The 19,972-nt window shown below is 39.3% G+C and overlaps 3 protein-coding genes across 3 annotated transcripts in view; 2 read left to right on the top strand and 1 right to left on the bottom strand.

The window, feature by feature from the left end:
• LOC134817457 (leukocyte elastase inhibitor-like) overlaps positions 1-19,972 on the top strand; it is a 99,529-nt gene that overhangs the window by 65,795 nt on the left and 13,762 nt on the right. The window lies entirely within an intron of this gene.
• LOC134817536 (ubiquinone biosynthesis protein COQ9, mitochondrial-like) overlaps positions 1-19,972 on the top strand; it is a 91,937-nt gene that overhangs the window by 65,789 nt on the left and 6,176 nt on the right. The window lies entirely within an intron of this gene.
• On the bottom strand, positions 5,333-5,938 carry LOC134825907 (uncharacterized). The gene has a single exon (XM_063838103.1). The coding sequence runs from the start codon at positions 5,936-5,938 to the stop codon at positions 5,333-5,335; it is 606 nt and encodes a 201-aa protein (XP_063694173.1).

The raw sequence follows: 19,972 nt of genomic DNA, 5'->3' as shown, positions 1-19,972 counted from the left end.
TTGGTACAAGGGGGGTTTCGTATCTGCAACTTTCAATGTAGAGGTTGTGGCAGCTGATACGAAACCTTGTCAGACTTTTTCGAACATCAGGTATTTTGATAATTCGTAGATATGCCTCTTTTTGACGTAGTCTAATACAGAGGGTGTCAAGAGCAGAGAAGGTCTTAGCAGTACAGTCTGGATATTTCTTGACATAGGACGAATATGCAGGGCTAATATAATAACATACTAAAAATAGATCAAAATAAAGCTAACAAAAGTTTTTGTCAAGTTTAACAACAATAATATCGTCAGATTCACTACAAGGCACACAGGAAACACCTTTTCTTAAATCATTTTCAGCAAGAATGCAGACCCCTCCTGAGCGAGAGTTTTTGCGGTTGCTATTAAAGGAAAGGTATCCTTCGATTTTAACCTGCTTCTTAGTTTCTTGGAGACACAGAATGTTTGCTTGTTTGAGGATTGTCAGAAATTCGTTATTTTCAAATTTGTTAGATCCGTCTCCTGTACTGTCCTGAATGTTCCAGGACATTACAGCGACTTGATCTCGTGAGGCTTGTTTGTTTTTGAATTTTAGGGTTATTCTAGCGCTCTGTAGAGGGCTGCATTCTATGGGATCTCATACCAAAGGCACGATAAAGGCCAAGTTTTATGTTAACACAAAGTTTTTTAGACCGTACTCTGAGACATGACGTTGGTCTTCCTTCAGTGGGTTAGGAGAGTCTTGGGATGACCCGGCAGCAGAGATGGCACGGGAAAAGTTTCCAGTGTTGTTTACAGTGAAGAGGCGCCGGTATAAGTCACTTAGTTCTCTTTTAGTGAACTTTTATAAACGTTTCCTTCGTGTCTTACGTAATTACCAAGAATGTTGATTCACGATGTCAGGCCCAGTGGTGCATCTCGCTACAACCAAGAATGTGGCTTGGAGATTGGTTAATTTGTCTTATGGTTATTTTTAGATTAACTAACTATACTAGCATGGATTAACCTGAATTTGTGTGCTCGTTTACATTTTGTTGTGATTTGTACTTCCATTTTTATTGACACTGCAGCATAGGATTAGTGCTATAGTTTATAGTGTGTGTAATTTACGATGTTGCCCACGTAAAACAACATACTGAAATAATATCCAAGGTTGATAGGACTTAATAACTACCACATTTACAGGAAGTATGGTAATACATTCTTGTCAGCTGTCTGGGCAAATCTTCTCTCGCAGAATTGGATTACAATTGAATGTCTTTTATCTCTCACTTCTAACGATGTCGCAATCAGGCTAGACTGCACAGGTAAGATTTGAAGTGATAATGAGATTCAATTAATAAATTTTAGATTGCAGCTTGATATCACTAAGTATTTACATTGTGCACTGTAGCAAGGGTAGAACTTATGAGAATGCTATCCTTGCACTATATTATTATGGGTTCATCAAAGTTCGTATCATGATTTTTCACAAAAACCTACCACTCCCTCTTCCTTGATGAGAAGTAGATCCATCTGGAACAGTGAGCTACTTCTTCCCTACTATCCCGTACTAGCCTACTCAGCTCTCTAAAAACTGTTAACAGATTCCAGGTGCTAAAACTTTAAACGCAAAATTATAACAGCACCATTCTTGCGCTTTAATCTCAGTCTGCTGTAAGACTGCTGTACAGGTAGAGTTTTTACTCGTATGATTCAGCAATCTGTTTTTTAGATGGTACCGTTACCTCCCGCCATAAGACTGTGCCGTCTTGGTGACCTTGAGAATATTATAAGGCCCGATATATGACAACACTATCCAATATCGAGACCCACTCAGGATCCCAAACCACGACTCCTTTCGGTCGTCTGTACCTGCTTTTTCCCTCCCAGCCTAGCAGTCAATGAACTGTCTTCCATCGCTGGCCTTGTTTTTATAAGTGTTTTTATTTAAGTGTTCACTCGGCGCTCACAAGATAACATGTTCAGAGATCTGTTGCAGAACCTTGTCGTGCCGTCATTTATATACTCCTCGACTAAGAGCTACTTTACACCTACAGCTTAAATGTACTAAATGGTACCCATCCTCTCCTCACATTACTTGTACTTACCATCCTCATCTTCACCATAGAGGGGGTTAAAAGGGTGCCTAGCATGAACGTGTGTCGAACTACATTGCGTGTACCCTTAATTGAGACAGAATTTTAATAAATCAACAAATTCTTAGAATTTAAAAAAGTAGATTTCAATAAATTCCATTCTATGGCATTTAATGCAATCTACTTTTTAAAAGATGAGAATTGGTTTCAATTTCTAGAATATCACGAAAATGTTGACTCAAAACTGTTTCAGGAAGCTATCAATAGTCTCAAGATATGACATAATTTGGCAGAATGATAGTACTTTGAAGTCGAGTTCTCGATACAGGTATTATAATTAGTTTCTATTGACCGTTTTTGTAGTCTTAACTTATTTTTATTTGTTATTATACGATCAATTAAAACCTAGCAAACCAGACTTCTTTATGTGCTAAAAGTTACTTCAACCTTAATAAAAGCAGCACTGTGGCAGATATCCAGTTACATTTTTTCCAGCCGTTAATCAATCCTTCTTTAAACACGGAGTCCTGTGTCGTAAAAGAGATATTTCATGATTTACTTTATTCCATGATATCGTAAAGTCTGTTATTACAGAGATAATAATCTGCCAATATAATTTGGTTCTAAGTCTATAACTGCTATGATCTTAAGCTCACAATTGGTTTTAAATCTTGAATCTTCTCGTGGTAGCTTGATCTAGGTTAGGCGGAACTGTCCAGCAGCCGACTAAGTCTATAGTTATATAACTGTGTTAACAGAAATATGTTTGACTAAATTTATCAGATTTAATATTAAAACCCTGTTCGGCCCTTGTAAAATCTGAAGTTGGTTATTTAAATTTAGCCGGTTTATGACCGTTTTAAAATGTGTTGGATGGAAACGTGATGCATCACTCAATGTATAGCAAACGTTTGCGGTGTTATCGTTTCAGGCTGGTTAGCCTTGATTGTCATATATAACAGGAACCATCGATCAAACCATCGGAAATGGTTTGAAGGAAGAGATTGGCGAAATCTATTATCTACCCTCAACCTCAACACCAGTTTAAAGCGCCTTGCTTCTTCTTGCAGATCAAGCTATTAAGAACAAATACAGCTGATGTTCTGTGCACAATCAGGCTTTTCTAACTGGGCCCATCAGATCACAATTGAGACTGTCTTGCAATCCACTCAGGGGGCTGTCCTCTTAGGTCGATAAGCCCAGTAAGCCTTTACTGGGCCGGATATTGATACTCAATTTATCTTAGTTATAGTTGCAAGTAATATAACTCATTTTCTAAACGTTTCGTAAACTTTAATCAATTACAGTGTGGCCTCTTTTTCACTGAAAAGACATCATCAGATTTCATTGCATTAATCTGGGAACAATTTTGGTGTGATTTAAAGTATCCTACAAATTGGTGTTTATATTATATATATTACTGTTTCGACTTTTGTAAAATTATTGTAATCTATACTAGTTTCAACTATAATAGTGAAATAGAGGGGGTGGCCAGTGTCCACACCCTCTGTAATTGATTAAAGTCTACGAGACTTTCAGAAAATCTTAGTTCGGCACAGATCTATCATTTCTGAAATTTGTGTGTAATTCGGAGATAAATTGAACAACTTGTTAATGCAATGGGCAGTTATTATCGGCCTATTTACTATCTTACCATGTGTAAACGGAATGTTCTAGCAGACTGTATAATACATTTTCTTACACACACACACACACGCACATAAGCTAATCAGAATCTCTGGAATGTTGCTATGATATGTTTTGATACTGTAGGTATATTATGCGTTACTAGCCGATCTCCCGATGGAGTTTTGGTTGCCATGGCAATACATCATTATGATACAGAATTTCTTGACGCAGTCATAACTCAGTCGTGTACGGTACGGGCGGTGATTTTATGATAGGTAAGATCTACTTTTTTCAGCATTTGCGGTATGACCAGTTCACACGTATATTTCCGCAGACGCAAGTACAACTTAGCATAAAATTATGTCCAATTATTCTACGTATAACCAATTATCTACACCGACTTATGTCTAAATATGAATGAAATCGAGAAAACCAAATATTATGTGTTAAATCCCGGAGTGCTTAGTTCTCACGGCAGTATAATCATGATCCTGATAGATATCGAAGTCTCCTTAAATGATCGTCTCTGCTACTTAATAGATCTGGATTGTCGTAGAGAGGCGATTTGTTTACTTTTAAGGGGAAGGTTCTGCTCAGTAGGAGAAAGATCTTAGTATTATGGAACACTTGCAACGCTTGTTACTCCTTGTTACCCCCATTTGAAGGTTTTATTTATTTTCTGAACGAAAGCTTTCAAATAACCTCAGATTGCCTTAGATTTAGAACCGAAGGATCAAAATATATGTTGCTTGTTGCTCGTCATAATGTAAAACATCAATTTTGAGTAAGAAGGAAGTGTTAGTGAGTTCTGAGACCATTTGATCGACATTTTGTCCCGGCCGGTACCGGGCCGGGATTACCTCCATCCCGGCTGGGACCGGGATGAAAATGAAAACCTGGCCGGGATCAGCGTCATACCGGCCGGTTCCGGGAGCGGTACCGGGATTTTTCCTATATTTCTCCGTTACTTCTTTAGAATGACAAACTGAATTATGTTTATATAAGTCAAAACTGACACAGAACTCATATTTGTGATCTAGTATTGGTTACTTAAGGACACGTTCATATGAGTTTGAGGATATTGGTAAACAAAAATGATAGCGTTTTCGACGATAGTGGCTTAATTTTGACATCTATTAACCTAGCACGTTCAGAAGTTCTGAACATTAGCGAGGTAACCCATACTCCCATATGCACTGCTCAGAAAGAAAATCTATTGTTGTTAGGCACTATAATGGTTCAAATGTCACATTTTGTGTGACTTAGTTAACTGCAGTTGTCTAATTATCATTCCTTGGTCTGAAATATAGTAGATTAGGTTAATCTAACAATTATGACACAACATTGGTTAAAGGGCACGGATCGAACGGTTACAAGGCAATATTAGGGTAACTTTGTCACACTCAGAATACCATACCTCTATTCTATTGTGAGGTGTCCTCAAAAACCTTTTAACTCATTATTTGATAGTTGATCTACCAATCATAGCCCTAAAATATGTTGTGTCGAATAGTTAGCTAATACAGGCACTTGTTTATTGGGAAATGAGGTTAATTCTGTCACAATACTTACTTACTTTAGGTTACTTTAGGTAGGTTCGGCAGGGATCGCTTCTGGACAACAGTATCAAGTACGTCCTCCAATCACTCCTGGCTTAGATCTTTTTGTAGAGTCCATTCCAGAAGAGAATTATTTGTGATGGCGGTATACCCTTTTGTGGGCGGGGTGTCCGGGAAGCCTTTCAGGAATTTAGCAAGGGAGGATTTGAAAGTTTCCAAGACTTGGATTGTGTTAACTTCCTTGGGGAGCAGGTTCCATAGTTTGGCTGCTTTTACTCCAAAAGAGTTTTCATAATGGGTCGAGATTGAGCATTGTGCCTTTTTGTTAAATGCAGGCACAGTGGCCTTTACACCGTGTCGGGAGCTTTCCTTGAACTGCATGTTGATGTCGTTCGGAGCTAATCCATTCATCATCTTCCATGTATGGATTATGATGTATCGTTCTCTGCGTCTTTGTAATGAGAGAAGATTCAGGTTCTGCAGGCGTTCCCAGTAATCAAGGTTCTGGCAGCCACTGATTCGACGAGTGTAGTGTCGTTGGATGCTTTCAATAGCTTCTATATCGCTGATCTTGTCAGGGTTCCACACCGGGCAGCAGTATTCGAGTTTGCTTCTCACCATGGTTTTGTAGAGTGTGAGCATGAGGAAGCGTGACCTATCTCTGAATACGCTAAGGACCCATGACGTCATCGTCCTTGCTGTTTTAGCCATCTGCTGTATGTGAGAAGACCAGGAGCAGTCATTTGACAGGAGAACCCCTAGGTCCCTCACAGTTTTGGCTGGTCAATAGTTCTTCCATTTGTTAAATTGTAACAGGAATATTGACTGGTGAAGGGCAATTCTCTTAACAGTAATGAATTGTTCAAGCTGTAATTCAATATTTCGAATTTGGCCTCATTTAGTTGCATGTTGTTCTTCAGGGCCCAAGCGATTACATTTAGGAGGTCGTCTTGAAGTAGGCTTTTGGTAGCTAAGTCCATGATTTTTCCAATGAGCTTGGTGCCGTCAGCGAACACCTTTCCCAGAGCGGTAACCAATGTATCAAGTTGGTCGTCAATGTATAGAATGAAAATAATGGGTCCCAATACTGTTCCTTGGGGTACCCCACTGATTACTAGCTGAAAGGATGATTTTGTTCCTTCCACGACCACAGTTTGCAGGCGATCCTTCAGGAATTCAGTCAGCCATTGCAGAGTCTTTCCTTTTATTCCATAGCGTTTTGCCTTTGCAAGTAATATTTGATGATCTACCTTATCGAACGCTTTGGCATAATCAAGGTATATAACATCAACCTCGTTGCCGTCGTTGAGAGTTTTCAGGATGTTATCTACGTGGTCTATTAGTTGAGTTAAGCAGCTTCTTTTCTTGCGGAATCCATGCTGATGGGGGGAGAGAAAGCTGTTTGACTCCATATGTTCCACAAGATGATTTCTGACCACTCTCTCAAATATCTTAATAATGTGAGAGGTTATCGAGACAGGGCGATAGTTAGCGGCAGATGTTCGGTCTCCTTTCTTGAACACAGGCGTGATGTACTGTGTCTTCATGCCAGATGGTATGACTCCGTTATCAAATGAGCGTTTCCAGAGTAGATAAATTGGTTCAGCGATTGTCCTTCGACATTTAGTTAGGATCTTGGCCGGGATGTCACCATCAGGGGTGGAGGCATACGGGTCCAGTTCCTTTATGGCATCTGATATGTCGTCTGCTGTGAAGGTGAATGTGTTGAGATCTTCTTTTGGATGAGGATCTAATCCGGCGAGGCATTCTTCAACATTTGCAGAATTTGGGTTGCTGAAGACTGTGACATATTGAGTCTGGAGAATTTCTGCTTTTTCCGCTGGGTCCATTTTCAGAGTTCCGTTTTTATCTCTAATTGGGGCGACGGATGATTTTACCTTTGCAAATCGTTTAGCGTAAGAATAAAAGAATCTTGGGTTCGTCTTTATTGTACTTACAGCTTTAACTTCTTTTTCGTTAAGTTGCTTGATCACAAGTTCACTTATTTCGAAGGTCAGAAGATTCACTTCGGTTTTCAGCTTTTCGATTTTTCTCGAAGTTGGGTTGTTTTGAGTAAGTGCACTTATTTGGGCATTGAGTTTTCTTCTTTTCCTCTTCATTGTGTATTTTTCACGGACTTGGCGACTTCTACGGGGGCGGGAAGGGCCAGATCCAGTAGGGTCTTTAGAAGGCGAGTTTAGGAGGGTTATCTGGAGGACAGTTAGGCGTATCAGCTCCAGAAAGGCACTTCCATCTTCATCTTCATAACAGAGTTCTCTCAAAGAGATCCAGTTAACAGCTTCTAAACAGTCGTTCATTGCTTCAAAATCTGCTCTATGAAAATCAGTCGCCCGAAAAGAGTTTCTGTCGAAAGATATAGGAGTATGTTCTTTTGGGCAGAGCGGGTTATGTCCGAGAACGAGCTCGACTAGCCTGTGGTCAGATAGTTGGCATTCGGAGATATTTGTCTCAACTGTGTCCTGTGGTTTATTTGTGAGGACGAGATCGATGGTGTTGTTATTTCTCGTTGGCTTACAGATCATTTGTGTCAAGAAATTTCTCTCCATGAAATCAATTAGTTCGGAACAAGCTTGCTGGTCACAAAGCGGTTGACCAGGTAAAGCTTGGCAAGAGTCCCAATCTATATTTGGGAGGTTGAAATCCCCCATAATGTAGATGTCAGGTGATCTATCGTTCGATGTCAAGTTATTTAGTTTCTCCTGCACCTGGTCCAGGACTGCTTTGAAGGATCCGGGAGGAGCATCTGGTGGGCGGTATATCACGGAGACAAGGGCGTTCATAGAGTCTATGAAACAATGCAGCATACTGCAGTGTTTGTCACTAAAATTTACAGTATCTGATACTAGCAGCGAGTTTTCAACGTAAAGCACACAACCACCACCTTTTCGACTATGACGGTCTGCTCTAAGACTGTTGTACCCATCTATAGCTATTTGAGCATCACTGATATATGGCTTCAACCATGATTCAGTGATAGCGAGAATAGGGACCGGGGGTCTTCCTAGGTCGTCAAGTATGTGGTCTTGGATGAATGGAATCTTCCATTTTACAGTGCTGGTTGCGGCTGGGGAGATGGACCGAGCATTCAGTAGCAAGATCCTTGATAGTTGGGAATGAAGTTTAGTGGCATCGGCATCCGCATTGGCTGGTTTGGGAGTGGCACTTGGGCTGAGAACTGTGCTGGTGGTGGGAACTGTGTCGAGATTTGCTGAGAGGATGTTTGGCGTGATCTCGGGTCCATCTGGCTCCGTTGTGTCTCTTGGACAAGGGCTGGAATTTGCCCTCGAAGTTCCTCCATTTTGGAGTTCATCTGGGTTATAATTCCGTTTTTCATGTTTTCCATGAGCTTCTCTAAAAAAGCACTATCCCTCTCAGATGTACTGTCTTTACGTTGTCTGAGGGGTTTCTGATATTCAACAGTGGGTGGGTAGGGGGTGTTGAGGGAGTTTAGACTACCCATTCTGTCCACATCATAACCACCAGGAGGCGGCCAGGAACTTCTGTTCGTGTTGAATTCTATTCTTCTCGTATCTTTGGGCTGCTGCTGCTGAGGCAGGCGATTTCTGTCAGTGAGATTCACGTTTCCAACAGTCTTTCTGGCCGTTCCTTTAAGATGATGGAAGCCACAATCGCTGTTTAAACATACGTGATTCGCAACTGAATTACGGCACAGTTTAGGGTGGAAAAAAGTGCATTTCTTCCCATTCCTGCATCCTCTGCGTTTGTCGTCTCCGAAATTGGAGTAAAAGCGGCACCTGATGGGGTGCTGGTATGAGCATTTCTTACCACCAATGAGACGTTTGCCAGTGAGGCCGTGGGGACACTTCCTCATAGTGTATTCCCGGCAAATCTGGGGGTTATTTTCGGTATCATTATGTCTACCTCTTCTAGGGCTTTCCCTGTCTTCATCCTCATCCTCATCTTCATCTTCATCGTCGTTTCCCTCGCCCTCTACCTCAGATTCAACCTCTTTAATAGTGGATAGATCTGTTATACTATCTGTGTTCCTTTTCTTGGTAGGTTTCTGGGGAGGTTGAAGTGAGCGTGTTTCGTTCTTTTTTGAACATTCGTAGCAGAGCCAAGATCCTCCTAAAGGAAGCAGTCCTTTCTGAATGAGGTCGTTGAAGGTCTTGGCTTTTTCGGCCATGGCTTCACAATCGTGGGAGCCCTGTAAGCATAGCCGGCATCTTAAGAGCGGTTCTTTTCCCAGTTCATTACAGTACACATCGTTACAGTCCTCGCATTCTATGTCGAACAAGGACTCGATCTTGAGAATCATTCTATCACATAGAGTCTGTTTATTCGTGTACAGTTTCTTCACACCATCTCTGACATTAAAACCTAGAAATATTGCACAGGGTTCTAGTTGAACTGCGGTGAGTGATTTCATATCTTTCAGATTGGTCTTATAACTTGCACTGAAACTATACACACTGAGAACCTTCTTGCTGGGGGCATCAGCTTTGTTAAGTAGGCTTCCAAGTACACGTTTCTTAGCATCATCGCTTACTGATTTCAGGTTTTCCTTGTCTTGCATATTGAACCTTTAAATGTCAGTTACACACACTATTTGAGTTTTATACAAGCAATGTACAATAAATGTACAATAGCACGCGTTCGCTTATCGCGATTTAGCAACAAATAACTGATAAGGGAGCACTTAAAAATACAACCAAACCAATGTGTAAAATGTGTCATCTATCTATATGGAATTTTAAATTTTGGGCGAATTATTTATATCTGATTTTGGTTTGAAAGGCGGGAAAACTTTACATGATGACAATGTAGTTGATGCAAGTTAAGATCAGTTGATGTTTACATTGTCACAAAAATAGGTAAATAGGTTAAAAACAATGATTATAGAATGAAATAGTCTGTCATAATAACTGCACTTGGTTATTTGGAAATGAGGTCAATTCTGTCACAATATATGGAATTTTAAATTTTGGGCGAATTATTTATAACTGATTTTGGTTTGAAAGGCGGGAAAACTTTACATGATGACAATGTAGTTGATCAGTTAAGATCAGTTGATGTTTACATTGTCACAAAAATGATACGAAATCGTAAATAGGTTAAAAACAATGATTATAGAATGAAATAGTCTGTTATAATAACTCTCATAATAACTGATGTGACAAAGTAAACATGTCTTGTCCCTATTTTGAAGATCTATATATTCTTTGACTCTATTAGAATTCAACATTCTTTCAGAAATCAATCGGTAGAATATTGTCCAGAACATCAGAGCTCAAGTTTAACAATTTTAGGTTACATTTTTCAAAGTCACTAAAAATGTGACAAAATTAACTTTTCCTGCCACAACAAACAAAGTAAACATGTCTTGCCTCTGTTTTGAAGATCTATAACTCTATTAGAATTCAACATTCTTTCAGAAACGATTGGTAGAATATTGTCCAGAACATCAGAGCTCAAGTTTAACAATTTTAGATTAATTTGTCAAAGACGCTGAAAATGTGACAAAATTAACTGTCCCTGCCCCAACAATATCAAGATAGTGTGTTAAAATTGGCGTAGTATGCTTTAATGCCTATATCAATCGATCCAAACTACGAAAAAGATCGGTTAATCTGATGATTATTACTCTTATAATAATTACTGATGTAACAAAGTAAACATGTACATGTCTTGCCCCTATTTTGAAGAGCTATACCTCTATTAGAATACTATGTAACTTTATCATCAATCAACTAGTTATTTTGCCAGCAAGGAGCTAACAGAATTATAATAATTTTGTTGTGACGAAATTACCCTATTTTTGACCATGTTGCGGTAGTTTAATTGTGACACTGTTAACATATTATGGGACTGTTAACATATGGGACCCCATCCTTCCTAAAATTGCCAAATCCTTAAAGTCCAGACCAGCTGGCATTTCCTTCTCAACCTCAACAGAAGACTAAATTTTTATTGACATTGTAATGTAATTTTCACTTTCCCACCCACACCTCCCCCACCCTCCATCCCTGACACCACTCAATCACATATAAGCATTGTCCACCTCATCACATTCAGCTGACGACGATTAACACATGTTTATTGAAAGCTTCTACAAGTTAAATCATCGTATCTCTTATATGTTTCTAACCCAACTCCACTCAGTTTCACTGTTAACATATTACCACCGGATAATGATTTATGTGACTTGTGCGTGGTACTAGCAGTGTTGTTTGATCCATAGTACATAATATAAGGGGTTTAAGCTGGTATATCATTATTTGTTCAATTTCACACATGTTCAGATATCATCAAGATTATGTGACAAAGTAAACTTGTTTGTGCCTTCTGTGTTTTAATTCCTTACGACTATATGATATAATAACAATTCCTAGCACTTCCAGGGCATCAAATAAACCTACACTACTCAGCATTGCTTATCAGGGTGCCCTAAACATTGTTCAAATGTTTTCTTAAATGTGTGACAGAGTAAACCTGAGTGCACCATCTAACGAAAAAAGTCTTCAAATATGTAGGTAATGGTTATATGTACCCATCCAATCAATTGGACACTCAAAAATTTGGTCAAAAACGGCAGCAAGGGGTCCATATTTACTCCGTCACATGTTTATAATGTGACAATGTAACCATTTCCGTGCCGGCCGTATTTAAGCGATATCTTATCACCTGATTAAGATATGGTTAAGTGACAAAGCTAGCCTAGAGGATGAGACGATTATCCTAACCATCAAGGGTTTGTGTTATTTCATAGTGTGACAAAGTCAACTACACTGTGCCTTTTAATAGGGTCACTTATATTTACCAATATTCTCAAACTCAAATGAACGTGTCCTTAAACTAATTTAATTGAACATGGAGTTTGACGTTGGAGCTTTATACTTTACAATTTAAATAACCTTACCTGAATAATTAAATAGGGTGAATAGTGAATACTGAATAGCATTTATTAATGCTTTATTTACCCGGAGAACTCTGTTTTACTTGTCCCTCGGTAACACAAGACCGTGAGCCGTGCCCATATCCAAAAACCCGCATTCTCGCATTCTAAGAATGTAGGAAATTTTTAAAAGTAGGAAATTTTTGACAAAAAGTAGGAAATTCGAGAGGCAACTCTGAGAATTTTCGATAATATTTCAGTAGGAATTTAAGTGAAAGAACAGACTAAAAGTTGCTGGACCGTTATTTAAATGTCCTCAGTCATGGATCCACTGATCCAGTCTATCAAATTTCGTTTCACAGACCAAAGTTTGTTGCTATTAGCTACAAAATCTGTGCATCAAGTAACCACTAACCAGATGCTAATTATTGGGGCATTTTCGCGTACACGACATAAATAGTTGTCATTATTACTTTATTAACATTTTACTATCTACTTATCTAGTCTATGAAACCGGATATGTCTACAGTGTCACCCGATATCTGTATTGGCAAGCAGTAGCATATACACATCACGTCTTCAATGTATTCCCTTAACCCTGTATTAGTTTATAGCTTGAAAGCAGAAAGTGATGGTAGTAGATGAGAAAACATTTTTGCCAAAATTATAAACTCTTGATACTTCATGCTGTCTCCTATTTCGTGCTTTAGTTAAGCCAAGTGTTTAGGGATTCTAGAATCCAGACAATTTATCCCAATAAAAATTGAAATCAGAAAATAGTATGCTAAAATCGTTCTCCATTGTCAGATTCGTTCCAGGAGGCCAAATCTAGTTTAAATTTCCAAAATTTTCGGGGGCTTCGCCCCCAAACGTAACCTAGGATTATCTATTAAAAAGCATTCCGGGCCCTAAAAAAGTAAAATTGAGAATCTGGAATCCGCCATGAAAAATCTTTGAACCGCGCGAATACAAAGACTTTGTATGCGAGCGAAGCGAGCGGGCCACAGAAAACGAAAAAATTGAGAATGTAGGAAATTACAAATTTTTTGGATATGGGGAGCCGTGACACTTAGTCACAATAATTAAGTCATGAGTCATATTTCTAGCATTTTCCATTATTCATAAACGAAAATATAAAATCGACGTCATGAAACCCATGATTATTTTAAATCTAGATTGACTCCAGTCTCCATTGTTCGATGATTTCATCAAAATTTTTTAGGAAAATGTTAACAGATTTGCGAATTTTGGACTCAAATTTACGTTGAAAAAAAAACTGAATTTATTTTGGAAAAATCCCGGCTAAAATCCCGGCTCAAACCAAAATCCCGGCCGGTACCGGTACAAAATTGCCGAATACCGGCCTTAGTGGCTCAGTTGGTTAATCCGGGCCTGGTATTGCTTGAGGTACCAGGTTCGATTCCCGACTCTGTCACTAGCCGTGGGGTGAGCGTCGTCGACGCTCAGCTAAGGATCCTGAGTGGTCTATGCAGCCCCCCGGTCCACTCTGCCAAATATTCGAGAAATCGGGTGTGAGGGTTAAATGAGGAGCTGCCCATTGCAGCAAAGTCTCGGGCGAAGAAAGTACGGTACACACTACCTTAACCGTCACTGGCCTAACGTATAATTGAATCCTTCGGCTTCCTGCAATTGGCTGGTTACACACTTGTGTAACAATGTGGCTGTTGGAATGTCCGAAGTAAAATAAGTGTTGATATTCTTTTAAAAAATTCCGGCTGCGCCGGTATCCTGGTCGAGCCCTGTCTGACGCATAATTTTATCTATTTCTCGTGCAATTTTAGGTCAGACACAGTCATCAAAATGAGTTAATAAGAAGGTTTAAATTATAAGCAATTACAAACAATTGGGACTATCATTGTTTATGAGTACATATTATACGTCTATTAGTTGTTAATATAAGACACGTTAGTGTATTCCTGCATTGTACTCAATAATTTAACAAGTAGTATTATATAACAACCATATTTCTGTTTGTACAGGGAGCTGCTGGTAAACTACCGTCGCTATACATGGACTATGACTACAGTCTACAATCCTACTCTTTTAACAAATTACATACATATATTGAGAGGACTACTTCATCACAAGCAAAAAAATTGCCATCGGTAAATAAGGTAGGTTCATTTAACTGACTTCGTTAAATGAGTTACATATTTCCACACAAATTACGTGCAGTTGCTCGTGTGCGGTTACTTCTGAAAACTCTGTTTGGAGTTTTCACATAAGTAAATTTGCCGATAATACAATTTTACTCATTCTGGGCATATTACCTATATTATCATAATACAAGTATTTTTCAGGTCTGTCTTCTATAACCACGATGAAAAGAAAAGCTGGGCGAAAACATTTGAGACTGCAGAACTGGAACATTCTTTATTTGAAGACAGTGACTGCTGAGCTGTATCAAATCTATTAGCATCATTGCAGCTTCGATCAGAAACATAATTTAAAAACTATGGCAATGGAAGTCAGCCGATGTCAGAGTAAAAGCCAGCCGAAGTCCCGGGGTTGTGAAATTTGCATAAAGGGTAGGCAGCGGCAGCTCTCCTAGCATCCCCCCGCTTGTCTGGAGTCCTAAACTTCTCAATCAGGCTAGTAATTGAATATAGTCCATTTTAGATTCACATTTTACCTTATAACTTTAAATTGTTATCATTGATCCATTCTCTCCCTCTGATCTTTATTGGTACTTAATTTACCCGCAGACAAGTTTAACTCCCCTCTGCCCGTCTCTATTTTCAGGCCGTTACATTCCATTTTACGGGGAATGTCTGATGACTGCTGCCTAGTACCCTGATTGCCATCCTGATCATTTGGTGTAACTTTGTCCATTGATGCAAGCTAACCCAACCCCACTTCTACCTACCTTCATCACTGAATTTCTTCTCAGTGCCTTTCAAGAGCAGAAAAAATCACATTCTCTCCCTCATTAATGACAATGAAGAAGACTTCAAAGATGCCATTGAAATCCTTCTGGAAGATCATCCGACAGAACCCCTTACCACTCCCTCTACAGAGTCCTTTCTCACTCCCAAACCTATATCACCGTCAACTTCTCCTGAGCCTAAGCATTTTTCGGATCTTGTGAAACACGTCTAGCTTGACCTTCCAGAGCCCCTGGTTGATGGGGTAATGAAATAACTTATAACGATGAAGACCGCACAACTAAACAGTAAAAAAAGTAAAGACCTTGTGGCTGAGTCCCCGCAATGATTCGTATAAGTATGGAAGGGTGGTCAACTAGCCCGAGCCGATCAACGAGTTCCCCAAAATTGTCGAGCTGATGAACCTTGTTAACAGCAATAAGGCCACCTCTGGAAACATGACAGCCTGTCTTGTCAGCTGTATGTCCTGTAAAGGAGCTAACCTGAACTACCATGACGACAACGAACCATTGATTGATCAGGACAGTGACATTTGTACGGTGTCGTTCGGTGCAGCAAGAACACTGGACTTTATAAGGAACGACAACAACCCTACAGGCAGGAAAGGTACCCCTTCTTCCCCAGAATTATCTGTGCCAGCGACAGACCAGTCTCTCAATATCATGAAGTCTGGTTGTCAATCCAGACTACTGCATAGAATTCCTCCGGGTGGTGTTAGATACAGTCTTTCCTTTAGGAACCTAACTGACCCACACCACTCCTACCTCTTCTCGTCCTTCTCCTCATCATCCTTCTACCCGTCCTCATCATCCTCCCCCTCCTAACACTGGCCTCCCGTTAGCCCCCCTAAGAAGAAGATCATACTCCTCGCTGGAGATACTTCGAGCGACTGGAAATATAAAAACCCACCAAGGGTAAACAGACAGTTTTCAAAGTCGCCAAGGGTGGTCGCAAGATTGATGCTGTATTACACTTAATCGAGCAATTTGTGAGACCACCCTGATTTAGAGATTAAGAAACTGTTTGTGTGTGTAGGAACTAACGACATACGATACTGCCAGACTGGCATTATACACCTTAAAAGCCCTCTGCAGAACTTTATGTCCAAAATTAAATCCTTAGCTCCCTCAGCAAATATCTTTGTCCAGTCCCTTCTCCCTATACCTGCTAACGGTAACCCCCAAAGGAGAACAAAATGTGGTCTCTATGAACAAATTACTCTTTAGTCTTTGTTCCAAATTTAAATTATTTTACCTTGATGTCTTTAGTAGTTTCCTTAGTTCATGGGGCGACAGGAACTACCAGTTATTTCCTAAGTATAGTCTAGAATCGAAGAAGTGGGATATTCACGCCAATGCTAGTGGTATGGGTGTGTTAGCAAGACACTATATCTTTCTCATTCACTCAACATGGTTTAATCCGTTGGGTTACTAAGATCGGTATAAGTATGATTCACATTTTCTTAGATAAATTATTTAGATGTAATAAAAAGTAAATTCTGAGTGATAGATACACCTGGGTAAAACACGACCGTGACATTGCTACACATGGGAATAAAATTAAATGACCAGCAACACTGCATATGAACCGGGAAGTTAAATTCTGTTGCTCGAAAAGTTTGTGGTAAAAGAAAAGTTTGCTACGTGTCTGTGTTGTCCAAGTTATGTTCACCCATTGGATTATTTGTCAGTTCACTAATTGTATATCTGTATATTTTGTTATTTCGTTGGATCTATCAACACGTGTGGATGCAGAAATTTCAACTCTAGATATCATACTAACCTACATAAGTTTAATTGTCTCGCAGTCTCGTGTGTAAACGACGATTTGATTAGGAAAACTTATACGGAGGAGATATAGGTCATGATTTAATATGATAATGAATAATTCACACGCCATTTCAATTTAGGTAACAGCACATCTGTCTGACAGCACTTTTTCCTTGTGTTTGAAGTGATATCTCAAATTTGGCACATAGAAACTCGCTCAAACTTACACAGATTATCCGTCCTCAAACCATCATACTTAATGGAAAGTTTCAAGAAAATCGTACAGTAGGATACGAATAAACTATTGTCCGAATAACCTATTTTCTGAGTCGGACAGATGTCGCCCAATCAGTTTAATGTGGTTTAATGTGTGTTTAATGTGGTTACCGTCTCTAAAGTTGGCACGAGAGTTATTAATCTCCTATCGAACATCTATTCGAAGTCAATCCTGTAAACTGATACTCCTTTTTTAGTAATTTATACATGTGTTGGTCTGTTGTCTCCTTCTGATTTCCAGACTATTACCGGTCACGCTAAATTATAATGACATCAATGTGTCTAAAGAAATCGGTGGCATCACTCAGTAAACTGCGCGTCTTTGGCGCGTGTCTTGTTGGAATGCATCAATCCGTATGCAGATCGGCGAGATGCGAAGGATTGACATCGTGAATCAATGATGAATGATGATGTTATGTCATACATTTTTAAACTTTTAGTTAGGTGAACTTGGTATGGGACTTAAACTTTTTTGTTCATAAAAAATTGAAGTTGCGATTTGCAGCGGAATGCCTTAATTGACGATGTCAATTCATGGCAGCTCGGCGCGGCACAGTAGCGCATCTCGCCGATCTAGCCAGTGAGAAGCCTTATTAAGTGCGCGGCGCGGCACAGTAACGCATCGCGCTACAACGGAATGCCAAGCTAAGCACCGTATAGTAAAGTTTACTGGGTGGCGCTTAGCCTGTCATTCGACATTCCGCCAAAACTCTATAAATTAAACGGGGTAAAGTAAAGTTTAATGAATTATCATTTTTTGTCGAAAGGCAAATCTAAGTCAATCTTAAATTTGATAGTCATGTAGTTCAATTCCTAAAGTGTCTTGTAACTGCAACTGTACAAATACACATGTCTATTAGAACTGTTCAAAATTGTCAGATTAGAATCTCCAATCTCACTCATATCTTTACTCCACAGATCACCATCACAAAGACGTGCAGACCAGTTCATCATCCCGAACCCATCCTCCTCTTTCATTTATCAATCAACAAAAATGTGGAACGACTGTCGAAAAATTGACAGTTTGATAAGCTTTACTAAGTCACCAAACTTAGTTAAAGTAACACTGAAAAGTGAGCTACTCAAGATACAGTCCAGGTACGAAGAATTAGAATGGACAGAATTAAACTTCGATAAGAATGAGCTTGTGTTTTAAAACAGAGTCCTTTGACTTTGTTATTTTAAAATTGAAGAATCGTTTGGCCACAACTCACTTCGTTCGCATTATAGATTCACATTCACTTTCACCATCACGCACAGTACAGGGTCATACCTCAATACCAAATTATTATAGGGCACAAGAACAAATTTGTTTACAATTATCAAAATTTGTTGAGCCCAGCAGCTTTCCTTCCTCTCTTCCCCCGTCGTCTGGAGTGTGTGATTTTTGTCGATGTCCGAGCTCTTATATTTATCTTTAGTTTATGGTTAACTTTTTGTGATTGGACTCGGTATTTTCGTCCCGGCCGAGTGGGACGATGCTTGCTCGCCAGTTAAGCTATACTGTAGATAACACTAATTTCTACAAACTGTAGAATATTAAATATAAAATGTGCCCAGTATGGCGCAAATGCATAATTTGATTATTTTTCGACGCCGTCGTCGGGGTGAGAGTTATCCGAAATAACTGCATGCCCCTACGATTGCGTCACCACTGGTGAGCAAGCATTTGTTTGTTGTTTAGTTGTGTTGAAAGGGAACATTACTTGATTAATTCATCCATCGGATTTTAATAACAATGAGCTATGATATATACCTTTCATCTTATATTATTGGATCAATTTTATTATATGATAAGATTTTACAAACGAACTTGGCACACAAAAGATTATAATGCGGAGGTTGGCTGGCTCTTTGATAATAAATACGACACTCCAATTTACAGAATGCCTGCTATAGAATAAAGCAAATAAATATTATCAGACTATACATGCAGCATGAGTAACTGGTGGATAAGCCCTCGGTAAAAACGGATCCGGAAAAGTCATTGTGGCACTCGGGTCCTTGGTATTGTCGTCGGTATATTGTCCATTACCTACGTTCTGCTTTCATAGTTTAAACAATAGTGAGTTCTAAATATACAGCTTTAAACCGACTAAGTATGAATGAATGAAATACCTGACAATCTACACTCCTATAAAAATTAAAAAAGCATGAGTAACTCGTAGTGATGTATGATTTCTAGAAACTTTAAATTAAATTTGGCGCTCATAGGTCCTCATGATCATGTGATCGCCGCGTATGGTCCTGTAAATGCGCAGGGCACCTTCGAGCTTATATATTATTCACCTTACTGAGGCAGTCAACCAACGCGCAGCTTTATTTTTTCCTTTTCACCCTTTTGAAAAAAGGCAATAGTGAAAGGTTACGAATGGACGTTTTTGCAGAAAAACGTGGATTTTGGAAATAGCGGTAGGTGGGTCAAATATATGTCGTGTTCCTTACTTGCTTCCGTTCGTTTCCATGTCAACTTGCCGCTCGCACGCGCACGGGGATTGCTTGCGGAGATGTGGTGTATAGCTAGTCTGTGGTCAATGAATGCGCGGCACTAGCGTATTTTAATGTATACTAGTCAATGAAACAAGAAATTTTCAATGAAACAAGAAATTTAATTTTAGCACATTTTTACAGAATAAAAAGATGTAAAACAATTCATAAAATATAATGCCCATTTGGTGTATGACTTTTTGTCCTTGACTGCTAGTTTGGTTTTGGAAGGACAGGTAACTAACGGGGCAAGGAATGCGCGTGCCTGGAAGCTTTTGCACACACCGAAACGCTAGTTCAGTTAAGTTTATAGAGACAAGGCTCAGATTAGGACTAGAAGAAAAATTGTAAGCAGACATTAGGGGTTCTGTTTATAGTTGTTATTATAGGTTGCAGTCTTGTTGTGACA

The sequence above is a fragment of the Bolinopsis microptera genome, chromosome 1, assembly GCF_026151205.1.
Source record: "Bolinopsis microptera isolate Bmic1 chromosome 1, MBARI_Bmic_1.0, whole genome shotgun sequence".
Classification (NCBI taxonomy): domain Eukaryota; kingdom Metazoa; phylum Ctenophora; class Tentaculata; order Lobata; family Bolinopsidae; genus Bolinopsis; species Bolinopsis microptera.
Note: the sequence above shows the minus strand (reverse complement) of the source record. Positions and strands in the feature narration are given on the sequence as shown.

Excerpts from the sequence above, each read along its gene's own strand:
- LOC134825907 (XM_063838103.1), bottom strand. The coding sequence starts at position 5,938 with ATGACGTCATGGGTCCTTAGCGTATTCAGAGATAGGTCACGCTTCCTC.